Source organism: Dipteris shenzhenensis, chromosome 13, assembly GCF_047967505.1.
Source record: "Dipteris shenzhenensis isolate YYH24624 ecotype China chromosome 13, Dip_SZ_1.0, whole genome shotgun sequence".
In the NCBI taxonomy this organism is placed as follows: domain Eukaryota; kingdom Viridiplantae; phylum Streptophyta; class Polypodiopsida; order Gleicheniales; family Dipteridaceae; genus Dipteris; species Dipteris shenzhenensis.
The window spans coordinates 53,806,211-53,829,740 of record NC_141608.1 but is presented as its reverse complement, the minus strand read 5'-3'; the positions used below and the strand labels follow the sequence as shown (position 1 = coordinate 53,829,740).

The 23,530-nt window shown below is 42.1% G+C and overlaps 1 protein-coding gene across 1 annotated transcript in view; it reads left to right on the top strand.

The window, feature by feature from the left end:
- Positions 1-23,530, top strand: part of SEH1H (Transducin/WD40 repeat-like superfamily protein) — a 90,564-nt gene that overhangs the window by 43,196 nt on the left and 23,838 nt on the right. Inside the window, exon 6 of the mRNA XM_087383649.1 lies at positions 11,811-11,923. Within this exon, the coding sequence (XP_087239775.1) occupies positions 11,811-11,923 (113 nt within the window). The remainder of the gene's footprint in view (positions 1-11,810; positions 11,924-23,530) is intronic.

The window sequence follows — 23,530 nt, the reverse complement described above, 5'->3', positions numbered from 1 at the left end:
CCTCTTGCACTTGGATTATAATCGATGTGTATGGGATTTTGAGTTAAAGGTGTAAACTCAACGCCTTGCTTTTGGATGAACTCGTTTCTCCCTTCAGTTCTGAAGGAAAACTTCCTATCAAGAGATTCTTGAAGGAGAGATGAAGTTAATTCTATACGTGGGTTATCATACTCAATATGTGTGTAACTCTCATCTACATTATCCTCTTCAGGAGGAGGTGATGGTGTTCTCTCCCTATGTCCTTCTGCTAGTGGAGGAAAAATGACAAGTTCCTTATTAAATATCCCTCCTCCTTCCATTCTTTCCTTTTAGTAATACAAGAGAAAATGGCTTGCTGTAATTTCAGAAAAGGGGTTTATTTTACAGCAAAAGTCAAGTGTTGTAGAGTTGGTGGTATTTATTTGACTCCCGCTTCGCTTGTGTCGAAAAACTACTTCATTTGACCTCTTCTTCCTTCTCTTTAGCCTTTCTTCCTTGTTTTTATGCTGTAAACCGGTATACTCTGTTTGGGCTACTTGTTTTGAGCGGAATGGTGCTCTAGATACCATTATAGAGGGCACTTGATGGGTGGATCGCCCCCTTAAAATCTTGTTCCAATCCGACTTTCCGTTGGGGAGAATGGGGGGTCTCTTTTCCTCACGGTTTAAGGGTTTTAAGGGTCTATTCGCACGGGGGGGAGTCACCCCGTTAGGGCATCTCGTTCTCCGTCCAAAGACTACAAAAATCAAAGAAAGTCTTTACCTCAGGGCTTCCAAAGTTGAGGAATTGTGGCTTCCAGGACTGCAGCAAATGTACAGCCCTATTTCGCACGGGGTCCTTGCAGAGGTCTGTTTCGCAGACAGATTTTTCGCACGCAGATTTTTCGCACGGGTCCCTGTTAGAGACCTGTTTCATGCATGGATTTGCATGCCCTGTACCCTTCCACGTCCACGCAGGCCTCTGCTTCCCAAGCCCTTTCTTCCACCCGCAGCTCTCTGCACATGGCCTTCCTGCCGCTCTCTTGGCCTGCGCCTTGCGTGCAGCCTTCCCTGCGCGTCGCCTCCTTCTATGACCCTCTTCCATGCAACGGCTAAACTTCTAGTACGCTCGAGCTTGCTGTCCGTACCTCCGTCCCGCACACTCCATCCCGGTCGTGGATTGTCACAGCTCTGATACCAAATGTGAAGAACCAGCCTTCTCAAGAATGCAAATGTGTGCAATGCATGAATAATTTGAATGCCGATTGGCCCTCCAATGGGAAAGAGTGCTCTCGTGAGAGTACTTGTTTCTATTTTCGACCTACCTGCAAGGTGTGTGAGATGGCGGATGAATGCAAATGTGAATGAAGAATGCTACGTGAGATTCACAATGAAAGGGTGATACCCTTTCATTAATGTCCCTTGAGATCACTTTAGTTTCATCTTCCCATTTACTCCTACCCTTAGCCTATGACCCATGCATCTACCATTCAGTGCACCTTAATGCACCCTTCCCTTCCTATTGCCCCTAGGACCTAGACACATGTGTGTGCATATCCTTATTAATAAAATAAGTATCACATGTCCAAATTCGATGCCATCTGAAGCGGTGGCTCCAGCTCGACTAGTCCTATCTACTCAGATGATCCACTGCCATAACAAATCGGTCGGTGTCCATCATAAATACAAATACATGTTACACCATTGGCGTACAATATATAATAATGTTTTAATGTCTTCTAATCACGGATTAGTGATTTCTCTTGTCATGACATTAGTTATATCAGCCAAGTACTGGGAAGATTATCATCAGCGGAGAGGTTGTCTTTGCTTAAAATTCTGTCATGCCATTGTTGGACTGTCAAAACCAGCCAACAATTGCTGCTTCTGATGTCTTTGATACATTTCTACCCCGTTTTCAAGTCTGGTTCCGATGTCTTTCATACATCACTGCTCTTATTCAAGTCTGCTTCATACTTTGATGAGTCTAAGCAAGTGATCTACAGCCACAAAAATATTTTAATTGCAGCCTGAATCCCTCACATTGATCAGGCTACCACAGTTTAAGTAGACCAAAGAGAGGGCTGTCATAAGGCATTATAAAACAGTCCCTATAGACACACTAAACGACAGCAAAAAACTTGAGCCTTTGTCTGGCTCACAAGAGCAGCTTGTGGTCACATACAAAGTCAGTTAGTGGAGGTTGCATTTGATTGCTACAGCTTGCAATGAAGAGCCTTTGTATCACAAGGATGCCTTTGATAGCAAGGGTTGAATGGAAGCTATGAAACCCGAGTCAGAATTAATTTATCCCAATGGCACTTGTGAGTTGTATGATTTGCTTAAATGCAAGCATGCTATAGGGACCAAGTGGATATATAAACTCAAGAGGAAGGTTGATGGTTGTGTTGACTGCTACAAACCCTGTCTTCTTCCAAAAGGTTATGCCGAGCAGTAGGGCATTGGTTTTGAGTGGTCATTTCCACCCACGTCACACATTACTACCATCAGGTGTGTCATTGCTATTGCAACCCATCATCATTGGCTATCGCTTGCACAAAGCACTTTATGGATTGAAGTAGGCACAACAGGCTTGGTATTCCAAGATAGATACGCATCTTATCAGTCTTGGTTGTTAGAAAAAGCACTCTTATGACCACAAGCTTGACGCAAACTTGCTGATTTTACTTCTATATGTTGCTGATATGCTTTAGCTGGACCTTGCACTTAGCATATTTCAGCCTTTAAAGCTGATTTGCAAGTGTCATTGCAATGGCAGATATGGGCTAGTTATCTTGGTATTCAATTTGCTCATTTTGAGGGGGGCATTATGATGATTGAGTCCAAATACATTGACCAACTTCTACATAGATTCCAGTTTGAGGATTGCAAACAAGTTTCTACACCCATGGAGTCTGGTTTCCATTCCTCCTTGGATGATGTTGTTGAGCACTTTGGTGCCACTCCCTATCAGCAGGCTGTTTGATGCTTGATATATTTGTGTCAATACAAAGCCAAGCCTTCAATTTGTTGTTTCCATGAATACATAGCATTGACAGGCAGTGAAATGTGTCCTTCCCCTACTTGAAAGGCCCCAATTTTTGGGCCTTCTTTATGGTCACAATACTTCACTTACTTTGCATGCATTGATAGACAGTGACTGGGCAGATGTTATGACACTAGAGTGTCACATAGTGGCAATTGTTTTATGCTTGGAGCCTCATGCATTTTGTGGTTCAGCTAAAAGCAGCCTGCAGTTGCTGCTTCTAGCTATGAAGCTGAGTACAAGGTAGGTTTTACAACCATGATGGAATGTATCTGGCTATGGAAACTACTTGTAGATCTTGATGTTGGTCAAACATCTCCAAATACTATCTACATTGACAGTCAAAGTGCTTTGGCCATTGCTTGCAATCTAGTGTTTCATGCACATACTAAGCACATGGAGGTTCATCATCATTATGTTAGGGACGTAACACTGGTATCAAAAACCGGTCAGCTTCATCAAAGCTTTTCATATGAGTGAACACCTTGTCAACAAGATCGACTTGCACATAAAATCTATGAAGGCTGATACAACACGCTGTGAAGTAGCAGTCCACGTTTCTTTTAGCTCTTGTTCCTCGGCACAAATTTTCATGCAATCCAGACTTGTTTAGCCTGCATCAGATGCATTGCCTTCCTTTTGTGGGTGGAAGTCAAGAGAGTGTAGAGACATAGACAAAGAAAGCCGAGTTGGTGACGGAATAGACAATTATAGGGGCGGATGAAGCACATCAATGAGGTGAGCATTACTTTGAAGAGCTAACAATTGTAGAGAAGAGGGTGAAAGACTTATGGTGAACACAGAAGCTAAACGCTGTATCATCTGTGACCATCCCGACAGGCGATGTCCTCACGGGAATTCCATGTAGCAAGGCAGCTTTCGTCTCGGCAACTTTCTCTAGTGCAAGCAGTTTCCTTTGAGCAGCTATTGGATCGTCCATGCGACTGGCGCATAGAGAAGAACGATGTGACTGTGAAGAGTAACGAATTTGCAGATGCTCAACGTGAAGGAGAATACATAGAGATTGGTAGCCACGTCATATTAAGGTCTTTAAACCATAGAAGAAAAAAAGGACCACATCATCAAAGGTCCATAGACCTTAAGAAATAAGCCACCTCAACTCTTCGTTTCTACCCCTCTCTTCCCAGGGTTGGTCCCAAGGCTTCTCTAAGGCCTCTTTTCTTGTTAAAGATCCTCATTCTCCTCCAAGACCACTTCTTTCCAAGTTAAAGCCTTGCCATCATTAAAAGAAAGAGGGTCGAGCTCGAGATTGAGGGAAGTGCAAGAGCGGGATCCAAAGACGAGATCGTGAATTGAAGAAAGCGAGGTAATTTTAAAAATGTATCCAAAGCCTCGAACATATTCCAGGAAAGTGGTCATCATATTTTTCTCTTTGATATAAAGCTTTTTACTTTATAAATTTTAGAAAATACACATTTTAAAATGACAACTCCAAAAAGAGATGAAATGATTAGGGAGAGCGAGAAAAGGGCTTGAAGAGGAAAAGCTATAGTTGAAGATGACATACATGAGGAAACGTGTAATGAAACTCAAGAGAATAACGTGGAAATGGAGGACATATATCACGGTGATTATGGAATTTCGTATTTGAAATTCATTAAACTTGAAACTCGAACGTAAAACATAGAAATACAGTTAGGAACTATTAATGATACAATGAAGTCCCTAATTGAAGCCATAACCAAACTATCCGATTCTCAATCGGTAACTAATCACCAATTCCTCCTAGTCAAGTTGAGAGGTCCATCTCTCGACTTAAAGAAACCTCTAATTTTCTTAAGGACCTAAAACAACCAATTTTCAATGGGAAAGAACGAAAGAATGCAATGAGGACGCAATAAATACGTTCTTGTAGAAATGGCAAGCCTTCCATGGATTGAGGAATATCCCTCTTGAAAATCAAGTCGTGGAAGTAAGTCTTTCCCTTGGAAATAAGGCCTATGAATGGTGGATGAGCCTCAGAGAAAATGATAGAATTCCTAGGTATTGGGCTGAATTTGAACAAGCCTTCTTAAAAGAGTTTTTACCTGAAAATAAGTTAGAAAGAGCTTGGAGGCTTGGGACAATTGTATTATGGATAAAAATACTCTAGTTCAGCACATAGCGAACTACAGGGAGACAGTCATTAAGCTGAAAGAAATTTATGAATTCCAGAAGATAAAGGGTTTCGTGAGAGGTCTCAAAGATAAGGTTGAGGTGAGTGTTCTAAATCTGAACATGTGCTGGTTGCAGGCGTAATGAAAATCCAACCGAGGGTGTCGGAGAGACCACCCTAGGCTCAAAGACCATCGCAAGAAGTTCAGCTGCTGTGTTGAAATTGTGACTGTCCTAAACTAGCGCGATGGTTGAAACTTGTTTTTCTTCATTATATACTTTAATTAGACTATGTTTTGTCTTGTTTTAGTAGTGCATAAAGGGGGCTCAATATACTGTTGTTTCATTTAAAAGAGGGATCATTGTTTTGTTGCTTCCGCATGTTGGATCAACAGACGGAGTTGTATCTCAAGTTTATGGATCAGAATCCGGACATTTCTTGCAAAACTTTTTAAGAAGCAATTAAGTATGCCTAAATATATGACGATACGATGGGGAAATCCAAAGCTGGAACGTCGGAACAAATGGGTTTTGTTCCTAGGTTCAATATTTTTCTCAATTTGAAAAGAAAGGGGTACTTCAAGAAGGAGGTTTCTCAGGCACCACCTAACAAATTTGAAACACAAAAATATTATCTCTTGAAGAAAGAGGATTATGAAAGGGCCAAGCAAGAAAATCTTTGCTTTAAATATTTGGGCAAAGATCATGCTGCTTGGAATTGTCCTATAAACAAACAAGTGGGAGCTAAAGCCCCAATAAAACCTCTACAAAAACAAGTAAATGCTACAAAAGCAAGTAAATGCGGTTCAAGTGTTGTTGCTACATGGTACTGAAAAGTACACTGAGGTAGAGGTTTACTCATGAGGATAGCACCCATATGTGCTATCTATCGTTGGCAATGTGACAACCTACCTTTGGTCCTCATGATTTAATGAGGATGCATGGAAAAATAAAGAGGCAAAGGGTAAGAATTATGGTTGGTGACAACGCAACACATAATTTCTTAAGCTACTCACTAGTTAAGAAATTGGCCAGAGAGTCCAAGCACCCATAAATATGTGGTCTCTCTAGCAGAGGGCAGTGATAAAAAGGTTGGGACACCATGATTCATGGTGTAGAGGTGGAATTCCAAGGTTATCAGGATGCCTTGGATTTTTTAATTATGCATCTTGATTGAACAGATGTTGTGCTTGGTTGAGAGTGGTTGTATAGTCCTTGGCATAGCTTACAACGGAGTTATCTAAATAACTCCATTTATGCTTGAAAAAGATAGTCGAGTCTTCCAGATTTAGGGAGAACATATCCTGCCCAACTCTCTTCTTATTTGTTCGATGGAATTGGAACGACTCCTACAGCAACAACAATGCGAGGTAGATCTTTGTGAACTTTATTTTATTGGTTTTTTCAATTCCTAACATGTATGATTCTTTGTTTAAGGCTTTAATGGTTGAATCTAAAGATGTTTTTCCGAATGATTTGCTTGATGGTTTACTTTCTGAACGAGATGTAGATCATAAAATAGATATAGTTCTTTTTTTTGGGCAAAAAAGAGACTTCTATTAAGTAAGAAAGAAACTCGCTAGAGCAAGCTTTGTGCGGAAATACAACATGCTAAGCATGTAATAAAAAACACCTCAGAAGAATGAGGTAGAAACAAACCAAGGCTGAGGCTGAAAATGCCAACTCAACCCTTTAGAAGTCTCAGTAAGGAAGGGAGAGTCTCTTCAATCCCTGAGAAAAATAACTCTCCTGGAGGAGGCTGATCGAGAGGATCCCTGCATGGTCGTCCATATGGCCATCAGAGTGTGTACCGTATCTGTCCAAGTACTGGCCAAGGTCTGAGAAGGGTGAACCTGAGAACCCTCCATAGCCTCAGTGCATCTGGCTCTCCAAATGTGCCATGCTGCAATGCTAGCTAAAACCTCCCATGGAGACTCAATCGAGGAATGAGCAGTCCTGAAGAGAGTGGCCAGAACATCCTCTAAAGAGCACAACTCCACAATGTGTCGTCGGATGTGAAGAGCCCAAGACGAGTCACGTCTCTCAAAGAAAACATGGGGCCTTGAAAGAGTGAGCCAAGCCACTGATCCCCATGTCATATAGAAGGGGAGGCGAACAAAAGTGCTGAAAATTCTTGCAATCCCCTTCCATATGATTCTCGCCTGTCTGCAATCACAAAGGCAATACTGTACTGTCTTAGAAGCAAAAAGGCAAGTCGGGCAAGTCGGGCCAGCCCCGAACCTGAATCTCCAATGGTTCACTGCTATCCCACCATGAATTGAAAGCCAAAAGAAGAATTCTTTGCAAAAGAAGTAAAGTACTTGGGACATAATATATCCCAAGAAGGGATTCCTATGGATCTTGAAAAAGTAAGGGCTATATTGGAATGGCCACATCCTACAAATCTAGAAGGATTACACATATTCTTGCGTTTGTCTGGATGCTATAGGAGATTCATCCAAGATTATACTAAGATTGCTGTTCCGACAACAGACTAACTTAAGGGGAAGGGAAGTACCCTCATATGGGATGAACCTCAAAGAGGAGTTTTGAAAAATTAAAAGTAGCTATAGCAGCAGCTTCTGTCATAAAGGTAGTGGATCCCAATGAACCATTCGTGGTTGAGACAGATGCCAGTGATTTTATTGTTGGGGCGGTAGTGTTACAAAAGGGTTGACTAGTGGTTTTTGAAAGCAAGAAGTTAGACTGTGCCCAATGGAATTACTTGGCATAAGCGAAGGAACTGTATGCTATAGTCTATGCTTTGAAGAAATGGAAGTGCTATTTGTATGGTGCCAAATTTGAGATAATTTTTAATCAAGAGAGCATTAAGTGGATTTGCAATCAGTTAAATCTTAAAGCTAGGAAAGCAAGATGGGCTGAAATAATGCAAGAGTTCGATATCCAATTGACATATCGAAAGGGGAAGTTCAATGTGGTATAGCAGACTTCTTTAGCCGAATGCCAATTGTTAATGAATTGAGTTTTACTCAATTTCAAAATGATTTCCTATAGTCCTCAAAAGGAAAATGTGAGTTTGATCTTCACTTTGCTGAAATATGGAACGCAATTGTGAAGAGGGATACAACTAATTGAGAGGCTTCACTGAGGAATCACATGAAAATGGTGACACACCACAGGTTGGTGATAAAGGACTCAAGTGGAAGAAATATACTATTAAGGATGGCTACCTGCTCTATAAGGTTAGAGTATGTGTCCCGGATAATAATGACATTAGGCGGCAAATTCTTTTTGAGTGAAATGATAGTTTGAGTGCTGGACACCCGGGAATTCATAAGACATGCGCGCTTCTAAAGAGGCAATTCTTTTGGCCTGGAATAGGTAAGGATGTCCAGGATTATGTATTGAACTGCAAAAAATGCCAGGTCAATAAGGCTGAACGCCTTAAAGTAGGAGGTCTCCTACACCCATCGGAGATACCATCTGGTAAATGGGAAAGCATCTCTGTGGATTTTATTGTTGGTTTATCTAGGATACAGAGGAGACAACAATGGGCTTCAATGTGTCCTTTCCTTTTGCAAAACCTGCAAATAATGTTCTTATTGGTCTTCCATTTGCTTGTGGAAGCAAATGCATGATCAATAGGAGAGGCAAGAGCGGCTTCCTTATGCGATGATCCTTCTCAATGAGGAGGGCTACCATATCATCAAACGTGGTAGTGGCAAGACGAAGGATCTCAAGAGTGTGCTCAAAGCAAGAAATGCCATGCATACTCTTCATAAAGACGGCCATCTTATCTTCATCATCAGGAACACTCTTCAAACTTGAGAGTTGTTGAACAAGAGATTGAAACCGGGCTAGATGATCACTCAACTCATCACTCTCTTCCATTTTCAGATCATAAAATTTGAGCTTCAAGAAGACTTTAGAGTTGGTGGTTATATTACCAAAGAAGTTCTCAAGGCGATCCCGAATCTCCTTAGCAGTTGACTTGAAGTCCACATGATGAATGAGAGAGTCGGCCAAGCAAAGACCAATAAGAGCAATGGCCCTAGCATTCTGCTGCTTCCATAATTTGCGTTGCTGCTGATCAGTTGTCTCAAGACGCTCTTCCTCAACAACATCCCAAGCTCCTTCACGTATCAGCAATAATTGCATCTTGGTTTGCCACGTGGGAAAGCCTTCCTCCTTGAACTTCTCCACGAGTAGGGAACTTGAAGAGAAGGAAGTCATGATGGAAGAGGGCTTCCAGAAGGCTTGCAATAAGCTAAGGGGACCAGCAAGTATGGTGGCTGGCCTAAGGCTTCAAAACACAAGAGCAGGCCTCACGTGTGCAAGTCGGCTGAGGAAGTGGTTGTATAGATAGCTGCAGCAGCTGGTCAAAGCCTTGAAGCCCTTGAAAACTATACACGCAGCTCCGAACACTGCAAGGTGGCTCAGCAAGGCAGTCTGAAATGTTGCAGCCGCTTACCAAACTAAAACTTGGCTGGTATAGATGTGCTAGAGGCTGAAAAACAGCTCGGAGGGAGCTTTGTTGTAGACGGCTATGCTGCAGCAGCTCATAACACCCTGTTTTTGGTGATGGAATGCTCCAAAACAGCTCTGAAGGTCCACACGTACAAGCACCAAGATGACCTAGAGCAACTCGAGGAAAGCTCCTAGACAGTCCGGGTAGAGGTGGCAGGATATGGAGGGAAAAACAGAAGCAAATGGCTGAAAATAGAGGCAGCTGAGCAGGCAGAGGCGGCTTATGGAGAGGCTCTAAACAGCTGCAAACAGTAGGGAATGGAGGCGAAACAGGGTGAAAAACAGGCAGGAAGATATGATAACAGAGGCGGCTGCAAGAGAAGGGACAATGGAGCTGTGGTGCAGAAACCCTAGGCAGCAGCCGGTTGTAGAAGAGGCTGAAGCAGAATTAGGGTTAGAGTTAGGTCTAGGATGACGTGGCAGCTATGGAAGGTGGCTCTGATACCATGTTAGAAACATGGGGAGAGAGAGAGAGAGAGAGAGAGAGAGAGAGAGAGAGTGAGGAAATAATGCTTCAATGAAGACATCATGAAAGGCTCTCATTCATTCATCAAGTGTATCATGACAAGTGAAGTACAAGCCTTTATATAGGCTACTCACACACACTCTAGCACCTAGTGCGTATGGGATGAGTCCCATGATGACACCTGGCACTCACACAAGACTCACACGCATAAACTAGTACACATTGACACTTCACACCAACACACTCTTTGACTATGATATTTCCAACATAAAACTCTCAAACTAGCTAGGCTATTTGTGGAGCATATTTATAAATTATATGGACTACCAACCGGTATTGTTAGTGATCGGGATAACAAATTTAACAACCTTTTTTGGTGGGCTGTGTTTATGAGGTTGGAAACTTCTTTGAATATGAGCACCACAAATCATCCACACAGTGATGGTCAAATTGAAAGGGTCAATCAGGTCATTGAGGATATGCTTCCAGCATATTTGAGTAAACGGCAAACTAATCGGGAACAGTATTTGCTCATATTAGAATTTGCATATAACAGTGCTAAACATTTAGCTACAAGTTTTAGTCCATTCATGATGATGCATAGATTTCAACCTATAGCCCCAATTGCAGTGGGACTCGAAAAAGAGGAGGTTCAAGCGACCAAAGACTTTCTTGAAGATATGAATCAAATACTTAAGTTGGCTAAAGATAGCATAAGAAGAGCTTAGGATAGATCAGTTATGCAAATCCCCACCGTAGAAGGTTGGAGTTTGAAGTAAATGAGAAAGTCTACCTCAGGGTACCCGGATCTTTAGAATCCCTAAAGACAGGTAAATGTCCGAAGTTATCTCCTAGGTATTGTGAACCATTCACAATACTTAAGAGAATTGAGGAACTTGCTTACAAATTAGCCTTACTCGAGGGATGTAGGGTACATCCAGTTTTTCATGTGAGTAGGCTAAAAAGAAAGTTAGGAGATGATGATAGTCTCATTGAAAATGAAATCCTAGTTGAACTCATTGAGCCAACTACTTTACCACATAAACTAGAAGAATTTTAGATAAACAAGAAAAAAGAACATGACATACAATATGGCAAGAATGTCTAGTTAAGTGGAAAGATAGACTTGAAGAGAGTTCAACATGGGAAAGGGTAAGCAATCTCCGGAGGAGGTTTCCCAATTTTGTTTTCGAGGACGTAAACCATTCTTAAGGGGAAGGGAATGTCATGTCAGCCATAATCACGGAAGCCTGAGGCTTGGTTATGGTGAGGCGGGAGACGAAGAGGGCTTGACAGCACTTGCAGTTAATGGGTCTTCAAGGGCTTGGGTCTAGGTTTATTCCTAGGCCTAGGCTTTAATGAAGAGGAGCAAAGGGGAGCCCATGAGAGAGCTAACATGGTAAGGTATTTGGCAAGTGCTGGGTTCAGGGGAGGATTCTACAGGGAGCTCATAAAAGGAAGGCGGTTGAGATCTCACGGGAGACGGGGGAAAAGAAAAACGAAGGAGTTCCATACGAATCCGCGGCTGGGTGGATTATCATGGTAGAGCCCTCTATGTAATTGGTGGCTTAACACTACCCTTCTTTCCTCACAATGTTCTTGCATTTCTTCCTCACACTCACGCACGGGCGCGCACACACACACACAAAGAGGAGAGAGAGAGAGAGAGAGAGAGAGAGAGAGAGAGTTTTGATTTTCAAGAGTTAACTTGCTTGTCACCATTCAAATATGTTTGAAGATTTGGGAATTTGAGCAATCTCGCCAACGCTGGTTTTGTCTCGCTGAGTTGAAAGAAGCCGATGAGGGAAATGATCCAGTCAACCATGTAGCGTGGGCACCCAACACTGGAAGGTGGTTTCTTTAGCTGTTTTGCTTTGGTAGCTTGAACATTCTATCAGTTCCAAGTACAACTTGTATTTTCTCCAGCTTCAAGGAGAACTGCATATAGTTTAAAAGCAATAAAAAATGCTAGCATTCTGTATCCTCTGTGTCTTTGAGTGGTGGATGCTTGTTTTTGCATGCATAGAGCTTTGAGAGTTATAAATTAGTGTGTGTTGCTGCATATCATGCTGGCCATTTCATGCTGAATAGTGCTTAACAACATAAAGACATTGTGTTTTTTTTTTTGGTCGATCCTCCTGTTACAGTTGTCCCTGTTTTTGACAGTTGGGTACAGGGGAGGGAAGGACAGAAAGTATGGAATATGTTTGGAAATTCGGAATATATACTATCTTATGATTTCAAGATGAGACGATTGGTTCGATTTTTGGGTAATGTCAGGATGTCCTAATAACATTGTAATGTGCAAAGACTAGCCACTGGATTTTGAGAAGCTGACGGTATATCTGTTAGTGGATTTGACTTCTTGTTTATATGGATGCACTGTCCCTGAAGGGGCTCTTATTTTGAGAAGCTGATGGTATATCTGTTAGTGGATTTGACTTCCTGTTTAATATGGATGCACTATCCCGGAAAGGGGCTCTTATTTTGTTTAGACTATCCCTGTGAGTGCGGTCTCGTTGCAGAAAAGCTTCCATAAATGACACGCGTTCCTTTTCTAGTATGATGTTCTCTAAGCAGGGATGGGTGATTTATAGTTTGACCATTTCAGAACTCCCCGTGTTATCCAGTGAAACTCAGTGCCCATGTGTTATCCAATCCTGACTTGTTCAATCTCAGGTTGGGCTACTCCAGTATTATTTGCAAGTTGACAACTTGCAGGTGGAGAAGTCTCTTTTTTCTGCATAAAAAATCATATCACATGGGTGTGTTGGTAGAGATGGATGAGGAGAAGACTCTTGACATATTATTTAAAAGTACCCTTTATTTGTGCAAATGGAGATACAAATACTTGAAAAACATATCTAGGTGCCATGGTGGCTCTCCTGTGTGTTGCGAGGATATCTCGGAGTTGTCTTTCGTGTCGACTCACATAATGGCCGGGGGGGGGGGGTTTCCGATATCTCTGTATCTGGGTGCCATGTCAAGAGTGACCCCTCAGCTCAGGCACTCACCTCTGAGAAAGGCTATGATAGGCAGAACCTCCATGGTGCGCAGTCTAGCTGCTCTCTGCTCTGCCCCTTCATGCTTTCTCCTCTCACAAGCCCACTCTGCCTTCGTCTCATCTATCTCGTCTATCTCAACCCCGCTGTGCCCTGGGGCCGACTCAAAGGCATAGAAATCTGTGACCTGTCTCTGGGTTGCATCTATCTGTGGCTCAGGTAGGATCACTGGCTGCCCGATCTGTCTCAGATTGGTCTCATTATGCCGCCGCATCTCCATCAGCAGATAGAGACCGACTCAAACCTGGTCTTGGAAATGGATCAAGGGAGAAAGTGGTCCAATTCAGATTCCTCCTGGTATAACAGTGGTATCGACCTTGAATCTCATAGTATGCTGCATGCATAGAGAGTGCTCCATTGTCTCCACCTCTCCTAAGGTGCAGAGTCCGCATATCCGTTGCTCCCTTGGTATCTCGGCGGCTTTGCTTGCCTCTATTCCCAGTTGGTGGGATGAGGGTGAGATGCATCTATCCGCCAAGTATGAGAGAGAGAGAAAGAAAGAAAATCATATTAACGTGCTTGGGGGGCTTGATGGGCCTGTGGGATGAGATGAGTGTGAGATGCGTCTATCCTCCAAGTATGAGAGAGAGAGAAGGAAAGAAAATCACATTAACGTGCTCGGGGGGCCTGATGTGCAACATCTAGATAGACTAGAGAGTCGAGCAGTGCACATGGCATCTCAGCTCGAAATAGCATAACTACTACATTCCAAATAGTACCCTGAAATCGGTCTGAATAACATCAGTTTAAGACTGAGAGTCCTTGGGTTTGAAGTCTCGAATGAGTGCCCGCCCATCTCGATAAACTACCCATTTGCCCTCAACTTCCTCGATGATAATAGCTTGGGAATGCTCTGTGTATGTGGTAGATGGATTCTTGTGTAGCATTTGATAGAGGAAGTTTATGCCATACAATGTAAAGCCATGGGTATCTTAGGATGTCCTCTGGTCTCAGATTCTTGTTGGTATGCCCTCTATATCATCATCTATGTTATACAATATAACAAGTGTGTTAATTAATTAATCTTGCGGTTGTAAAATTTGCTTCAATCGGGAAACACAAAACATTGGACGCACCTTTGCAGCTGTGTGGTAATTCCAACTTATAGGCCTCCTGGTTATTTTACTTAGAATTAACCATGGCCACAATGTCTAGGTGATAGCTTAACACATTTCCCTACTTTGAAGGATTTTGTGTAAGGAGGTATTTGAAGGGCTCCTTCCTTAAACTCTCTAAGAGATCTATTCTTATCCGCATATGTTTTAGCCCTAGCCATATCATGGTGATGTTGGCTTCTATTATGCTAGCATCTCCTACCCATGGATTATATAGTATGCAGCACTAGGTACTTTGTGTGGTACTCCAATGGTAGTAGGGTTACTTGTTTGATAACCATAATCCTAAACTAGTTTACGTGAATAACATATTTGTAACTTTTGTTTTCCTTTTCTTTTTAATAGCAAAATATTGTATGGATTTTACTTGAGTTTGTTCATGTAGCTTGGCAATCATGCAATTTTGCTTGTTTACGTAGATAATTTAGAGTATCATGGTCTACATCCACGTATCACTTTGAACCATTTAGATCTTGTCTCCTTGTTTTTGAAGCGTAGATAAGAACTCAAGTGTTTATGAGTTTGTCAAATTTTTGAGAGGGAGAAAGCTTCTTGTTGCTGTTGAGGCTGTTGGTCTCTCAATTGAACATCGAGCCTATTGCATGCCAACATCCGACTTCTATGAAAATGGATTTTTAGCATCACTTGTTTTTAACATTGGTTCATCGATTGTTGTGGTCTTTATGATGTTAGGGCTTTCTTGCCGAGTCTATTCTGAGATGAAGGATACATTTTGTGATGTTAATGTAGTCATTGGTGCTAATAACTTAGATGAAGCCTTCATAATTGTTTATAACATTGTGGGTGGTGACATGGTTTGAAATTAGCCATATTAAAATTGCAGCCGCCTTTTTTGGACCCATATATGTGGCCTAGGACCTAGGTATGCTAATTTGATCGGAAACAAGTTATTTATTTATGTTTTCACATGGAGGGCAGGTTTCCTTACAACATTGAGTAGTATTTTGAGATGCTCCCTATGCTCGTATTAGAATATCATCTATAAAATTTACTACAAACTTTCGGCATAAGAATGGGTAAGCCAAAATGACATTTAAAAAACTTTTAATGACCAACCTACTTTTTAAAGCTGTTTTTTATCAGTGCTGGAAGAGGGTAAGCAAGCTATGGCAACTTTTTAAAATTGGGGTGCCTAGTCAAATGTAGAGATATCAATCTCAAGTAATAAACAATTGCTTTGAGTCAATGTTCGTGGAATTACCGTGCTAAGTATGGATGTGAAATGTGGAAAGATGGACCCAGGACGATGCAGATCTTGTCTTTATTGCCTTTTCTTGATGTCGTCACGTGGTCTTCCATGATCTAAAGGTATGTTGTCAAGGAAACAATGGGGTATCTATTCTTGCCACCTAATGTTTGTTTAATGAAAATCATATTCAGCCCTTAACAATCAATACATACACACAAGAGGTCATATTTTGTTCTTTTTAGAATTATCGGAGAGGCCGAAGTTGAATAACTGGTTTGGACGTGCCCACTTCTCAATTGCCTATGTTTCTCTTCATATGCAAAACTTAATCTATAGGATGTTTGGCTCATAGGTTATGCCCCAAGAGTTGAGCTCAATCTTGTGTTAGACATTCTGTTATATGTAATCCATATGGTAACTCATCTCTAAAATTCACAAAAATTCTGGTTTGCTAATGTAACTATTTTCCATCTTGGGTCGCCATGGAATTGATTGGTGCATCCTTAATGGTTCTACCAACGGACTTCAAACATAACAAAACTACTTGAGGCTTTTTGGATTGTGAGAAAGATTCTTTCATCTCAAAATGAGTATGATACACCATTCCATGTAAACTGGTAGATCTATTTTATGACGGGATCTTTTTAGACTGCCACGCTACCCCATGAGCTATGTTCATCTGTGGGGATGTCATAGTAGCTAGTCCTTGCTATGTATGATGGAGTTTATGGTTTTCAATCTTATAGGTGACTATCGTGAGATTGAAACTGGACTATGTTGTGTTTTTAGAGGATGAGTTTGGGAATGTTCCTAGATTCATCTAGGTATATGCTTTCGCAGTATTAGCGGACATGCAAATTTCACCTTGTGAAGTTTTCGTCCAAGTTGCGGTTTGCTGGTATTGCGATAATTCTTTCTATCTTAAATGGTGCGTTGCCCTATCAGCTAGATTTATATTTAGATGCTCGTTTGGGAGAGACTAAAATGAAATCGTTTAGACTTCACAAGCAGTTGTAGCTTGAATGAAGAGATTTGGACTACTTTTTGATTAGCCTTCTCCTTTAGTGCTAGCCTTCGTCATGGCTGAGTTTGCCCTTCACCTCGGGAGTGCCGACAGAAACTCAGCACGAAGACTTTGTATAAATGGATGCTCGAGTATGTGTGGGTGTGTGGATTTGTATGTGTGAGAGCATACTTTTATACTATGGTCTACACCCACTGCTGGGCGCTGATGATGTCAGTGGGGATGTCATAGTAGCTAGTCCCTGCTATGCGTGATGGAGTTTATGGTTTTCAATCTTATGAGTGACTATCGTGAGATTGAAACTGCACTATGTTGTGTTTTTAGAGGATGAGTTTGTGAATGTTCCTGGATTCATCTAGGTATATTTTTAATGTGAATTTCTAACTGTGTGGCCCTGTGGCCCCACAACTCCATAGAACTTTCATTTGATATCATAATTGTATAAGTATTGCTAGATGGACTAAGTTTCATTACTTCTCTCTCAAGAAAGACTAAGTGACCCATTGTTGTGGTCTATAAAAGGATGTTATAATGTCATTGTCTACCATTTTCCATGCTAATGCTCTGATTGGATTGAGCACAATGGAGCAATTAGCTTGTGCAAGCAAGTTCACTGAAGGAAGTCTCCCTTCCATCCATGTCAATACTTCTCTCCACCTTGCAAAGTGCTTCAAGGTATGCAAAACCCTAAACCTCCAAGCCTTTGATGCATCACGTTGGGGCAATGGGAAAATAAGTTGTCTTTACGACTAGTCACATGCATAAGCAAGGCAATGAAACAAAGAGACCTATCTATCCAATTGCTTGGCAAATGATGTCATGAGAGATGTTAATTTTGGAGATAGTCCCACCATTGTAGGCTTTGATCCCCCTGGCTCACGTGCAAGTGGAAGAACATTGAAGATATCTAAACATTATACATATGGTCAATACAAAAGACATCGTGATGGGCTACTTGATATTAAAGTACCTAGAGCTTTTGGAGAAACCCATCATCCCTTTATATAATCTGCAGATGTCTTGCATGGTCTTAGAAAAGTCTATAGCTCATTGGGAACGGAGTGGAGCTACTACACCATAGAAGGAAAATGTGGCCATGGCATATTCAGTGACTAAATTTCTACATTGCCAATGGTGAAGCAAGTGCATCATCATTATTGGCCAAGCATTTAATTGTATCCTCAATAAACCGAGAAACACATGGTGGTTTTTGTTGTTCTAGGAGTTTGAATTTGAGATACCGCCCCAACAGATTACATTAGGTAGTAGAGCACCTATCTCGGCTTGTTGATGTTGACAACAGAATCAAACATGCTTGATTATATCCTTCCGAGTGGTCCATGCTGAAAACGCCACGTCCGTCATTGAATGTGAGGACTTAGGGAGGATAGAGTCTGTGGTCGTGCGAATAAAGATGGAGAGGGCCTCTGCATCTCGTAGTACTCAGCTACTACTAGATCCGCTAGTGCCACTGCCCGAGCCACATTCTTTTATATCTTGTGGCCTTAGCTCCAATCGTGTAGTTATCTCCCACATCATCTGAACCACTTGGTGGCTTTGGATCTTCATCTTTCGGAGAGGGTAGTTGCTTCGGTTGAGCTTACTTGATTCTCCAAAGCTGGAATGGGCAGTCTAGCAACCATGACGACTAAATGAAGGGCTTAGGAGGAGCACACCTGTCTGAAGGTGGGTCACCCTTCTCCTCTCAAGGGTACGTGCCCTTTAGACATAGAAGTCGATTTCTACAAGCTAAACCCAAATCTCTTTCACAAGATTCTCCCCTTCGAGCTTCCATCGCTTGTGAGTCTTCCTCAGGGCTCTGATACAATGTTAGAAAATAGAAGTGGAAGTTGCTTTGCTACAACCAACGCTTCCCGCAGAGTGGAAGATAGACAAAGGCGTAGCCCAGGAATCACATAGTGCTACAGGCAAATCGAACTACTTTCCTTAGTGTGTACTAGTGTAGAGCAAGATGTGCAGACCTAAGTGCAAGGTATTTGCTTTTAACCTATAGGCGATGTGCAGACTGTACAGCACAGCTGCTGCCAGCAAAAACTTGGGAAATAAATTATGAGAGTCCCAGCCAAGAGTGAAGGTGACAATCTGAGCAGGTTGCTCACCACCCAACCTTGACATCTATGGGATGCGATCCTGAATCAGGAGATGTCCCCTCTGAGCCACGAGCTGAGCTACTGGCACGAACTCCCAACCAGATCCTAACCAGCCTAGTGTCCCATACCACTAGGTGGCGCCTAGAGGCCGGGATCTGTTGCTGGGCCTTGGGCTACCCTATGATGCAGGCGCATGTCCGCGACTCAATCAAGGATCAGACCTAGCACCTGGGAATGAGACTTGCTCCCATCGGCTCTCTGAGAACTGAACCTTTGGGCCCCTTTTATAGACTCGAGCCCAATGCGCCAAAAATAGCGAAGACCTCTAACTGGTTCGTACCCTTGCCACTCAACCCGAGAATCAAGCTTGCCTAGCCTTAAGCCTCCCTAGGCTACCTGAGCAAGTCTTGTGTACCTAAGTTAACATCAGATACCAATCCGTGCACATGCCATACTTTCCCTCCTCTAAGAACTCACTCCATAGTTCGGTTAAAAACCTGGGAATGTCCTCTAGAGGTTCGGTAATGTCTCCCATGTTGCATCCTCCTCAACACGATCCTTCCACTTGATCTTGTATTCCGTGATAGTGCAATTACAAATCTGTCTTTCACAAAATTCAAGAATACTCTTAGGTTCGTGTGGAATAAAAGTCAAATATGGAACTTCTACTATTTCTTGAGGAGAAACAAGTTGATCATCCGCACCCAGTAACTCTTTCAGTCTACTGACATGAAATACTGGATGTACTTTAACATCAGGAGGCAATTCTAGTTTATATGCAACTGGTCCAATTCTTTTAATAATCTTGAATGGACCACAATATCTAGGGGATAACTTTGGAACCAAACCAGTATTTAGGCTCTTTTCCTTGGGGATATGTAAATATACCATCGTCTCAGAGAACTCTCTGGGTGAAGGATGTCTATTAGCATAAAATCTGTCCCGATCTTGGGCACTTTTAATAGACTCCTTGGCAAACTGCAACATTTCTTGCATGTCTTGCAAGAATGTCTTTGTAGCATCATTTTGAATTCCCTTGAACCCAACCATAGCTGGTGACTTAGGTTGAAACCCCTACATAAGCATAAAAGGACTGTAACCAGTACTTGAATGCTTTTGCATTGTTATAAGCAAATTCTATCATGGGGAGATAATCTTCCCATGAAGACTATCTCTTAGAAACGTATGCCCGAAGCATATCTTCAACCAATTGGTTGACCTTCTCTGTACTGCCATCAGATTGTGCATGATCCGGGGAACTCACACTTAGAGTAGTTTCCAACTTCTCAAAAACAATTGTCAAGAATTTACTTGTAAACTTCGAGTCCCTGTCGTCACTGACTATGTCAGAAGGCAAAGCATGTCTTCTAACTATGTCAAAAGGCAAACCATATAGCTTAAACAAGTGGTCCACTAACAAGTGGTTTTCCTTCTGACTATGTCAAAAGGCAAACCATATAGCTTAAACAAGTGGTCTACAAACTCGTGAGCCAACTGAACAGCGGATATGGTCGATCTAGTAGGTAAGAATCGAGCCATTTTTGTCAGACGGTCCACTATGACCCAAATGGAGTCATGACCCTTCTGCGTTCTAGGCAAACCGGTAATAAAATCCATGGAAATACTTTTCCATTTATTACGCGGGATTTGCAATGGCTATGGGAAACCCGCGCTTCTAAGGCATTCGGCCTTAGTAACTTGACAGACCTGGCAACCTACCACAGTTTTTTCAATAAAGGCACGCATCTTAGGCCAATAAAAGGTATGTTTCACAAGAGACAAAGTCCAATGTATACTTGTATGTCGTGCACTAGGAGTATGGTGACACTCCTAGAGGATCTTGGATCAAAGATCCGAAACATTTGGCACACATATCTTTCCATTCCGGAACAGCAAGCTGTTTCTAATCATCCACTGACCTCTTGTCGCTCGTAACGTAGGTGGCACAATCCCTGAATGCTGGTCAACCATGGAGTTCCCATCTTGGATTTTCTGCCAATAAGATCTGAAATGACTATCAGTTGCGCAAAGCCCCCTCAAGGATTGAAATAGGTCTGAGGATATTTTTGTAAATGACATAGCATTTACAAACTTGACTCAACTTAAGGCATCCGCCACACTATTCATCGAGCCCTTTCAATAACGTATTACAATCTTGCATTAACTCTGCCCATCTAGCCTTTCTTTCCCTCAATTCAGAGCGTCACACACATACTTGATTGAGTGATGATTTGTCAATACAAGGAACTTCGAACCATACAAGTAGTGTCTCCAAACCTTTAGAAAGAAAGAAAGAAGAAAGAAAGTTTAATAAAGTCTTTGGAAGACTGATGGGTCTATGAGACTGTGAAAATACTGATACAATAAGTTGTGGTAGTGGAACTACTCCAGAGCAGAAGAGATGGGATTCACGGGATGCCTTAGCTTTGTCATGCATCTCTCTTTCAGTGAAAAGATTTATCATTCCTTATATCCGGTCGTGTAAGACCTCCAAGGCAGCATGGGATATTTTAGAAAGCATGTATGCAGCCCGGAATGATGCAAGGGTATCTTTCTTGAAAAGAGAGTTAAGTAATACACATATGGAAGAGGGTGACTCTATGTCAGTCCACCTCACAAAGCTACAGGATCTCAGAGAGCAATTATTGAACATTGATGAGATTATTCCTGATTTAGAGATGATTACCACCACTCTGAATTCTCTTCCTGAGTCTTATCTCAGCCTTCATACCTCGCTAAACTTATCATAGAGGGGGGGGGTGCAAATCCTGAATTGATAGGACTTCTACTTCAGGAAGAGCAGACCAGGAAAAACTTGGCTTCACGTGTAGGTGAACAAGCTATGCTCTCAAAGTTCAAGTCAAAAACAAAGGGACAGGCAAAGACATCAGTAAATCAGCCTTCCAGTGGGTCAGGACAGCCTTCACAAAAGGCTAAGAATGATGCAAGTAAGCCCAAGAAGAAGAGTTTTTGTCATTACTGCAAAAAGCCAGGTCATCACATTGCAGAATTATGCAGGAAAAGGCTTGCAAAAGAGAAGAAAAACAGCTCCGGTATGGTTGTTTCAGATTCAGCTCCTCATGCATCTGACAGTGGGGATGCTGCAGCCAACTTTGTTGGACAGGATTATGCCTTTTATCTTGCATTTCAGATTCTAGGCTGGCTGCTCTAGATGCTCGGGATAGTACAGCCACTTGTAATGATGATACATATGCCTTTTTGACTTGCAGTTATGATCCTTCCACAGATGCATCAGCTTTCAGTATCAATGAAACACTGAATAATTGGTATTTTGACAGCGAGGCCTCCAAGCATATCACTTCTAGGAAGTGTTTCTTCACTTCCTTGCATCCATCTCCCGTTGGTAAGAAAGTCACTTGTGCCAACAACTCGTCATATTCAGTACGTGGTACAGGAGAAGTTGAGCTTACCGCCATTGATGGCTCAGTTTTCAGGCTTTCAGATGTCTTGTATGTGCCTGGTATCACCAAGAATCTCCGTTCAGTGTCCACTCTTAACAGGGCTGGATTTCAGGTCATCTTTGAGGATGACAAATGTGCTGTCCAAGACAGAGAAAATGATTATGCCTTGAGATTATCTGGTACTCTGCTGCGTGGGCTCTTTCAGTTTGATCTTTTTGAGAAAAGAGCAGCCCATGCTCTTGCAGTTTCTACTTCTATTGCTGCCATGTAGAATGCAGAGTTATGGCAGGCCAGATATGGCCTCATGCATTACAACAGCTTGATGACACTTCAGAAGCACTCTATGGTTGATGAAATTCCACCTCTTGAGATACCTCCTCCACATGCCTGTGAAGGGTGCATTTTAGGCAAGATGCACAGATTCCCCTTCAAAAAGGATGGTTCAGTTAAAGCTGTTCGAAAATTATAGCTTATACACAGTGATGTCTGTGGTCCCATGAGGACTCCATCATTGGGCGGTCATCTCTACTTTGTTACTTTTATTGATGATTACTCCAATTTCACTTGGGTCTTTGGACTGAAGCGCAAATAAGAAGTGTTCATGGTGTTTAAACACTTTTCAGCCATGGTTGAAAATGAATCTGGACTCAAGATACAGACATTGCGCACAGATAGAGGTGGGGAATACCTGTCTGCAAATTTTGATGCTTCTCTAAAAGGCAAGGGTATTGTGCATCAGCTCACAGTGAGGCTGACTCCTCAGCAAAATGGCAAAGCTGAGAGGAAAAATAGAACTCTTATGGAGATGGATAGATGTATGCTGAAAAGCAAACATATGCCTCACAAATTCTGGCTTGAAGGTCTAATGTGTGCCAACTACATCTTAGATCGGTCTCCCACTAGGGCTTTGAAAACAAAAACTCCCTATTAAGTCTGGAATGGGAGAAAGCCTTCAGTGGATCATTTCCGTGTCTTTGGATGCCTTGCATATGCTCATGTACCAGTTGAATTTCGGCATAAGTTGTCAGATAAGGCAATTAAGTGCATATTTGTTGGGTACAGTGCAAAAAGCAAGGGGTACCGTCTCTACAATCTTGCTACACGCAAGATCATTGTCAGTAGAGATGTGATATTTGCAGAAAATTCAGCTCACACTCAGGCTGAATTTCATATGCCTTCTTCTTGAGAGGATGTTTTTGAGGGATTACTTCCCAATGACTTGGGTTCCCTCGCTGATATTTCTGATGCAAATCAAAATTTACAGCCACCTCCCGATGCTCCAGTTCAGCCACAGCATGTCTTGCGACCTCCACAGGCAGTGGAACAGGTGGTTCAGCAAGAAATTGCAGACATACATGCAGCAAAAACAGTCACTAAACTGGCTGTTATAGACTCTCAGGGAGAGTAAGTTTGATGCTCCATTACCTGGCACGACTCGCAATGCATTAAGGCACATGGAAAGTGCTAATTTAGTGGAATCAGCATATGCTGGTACTCTTCTTGATGAGGAGGAG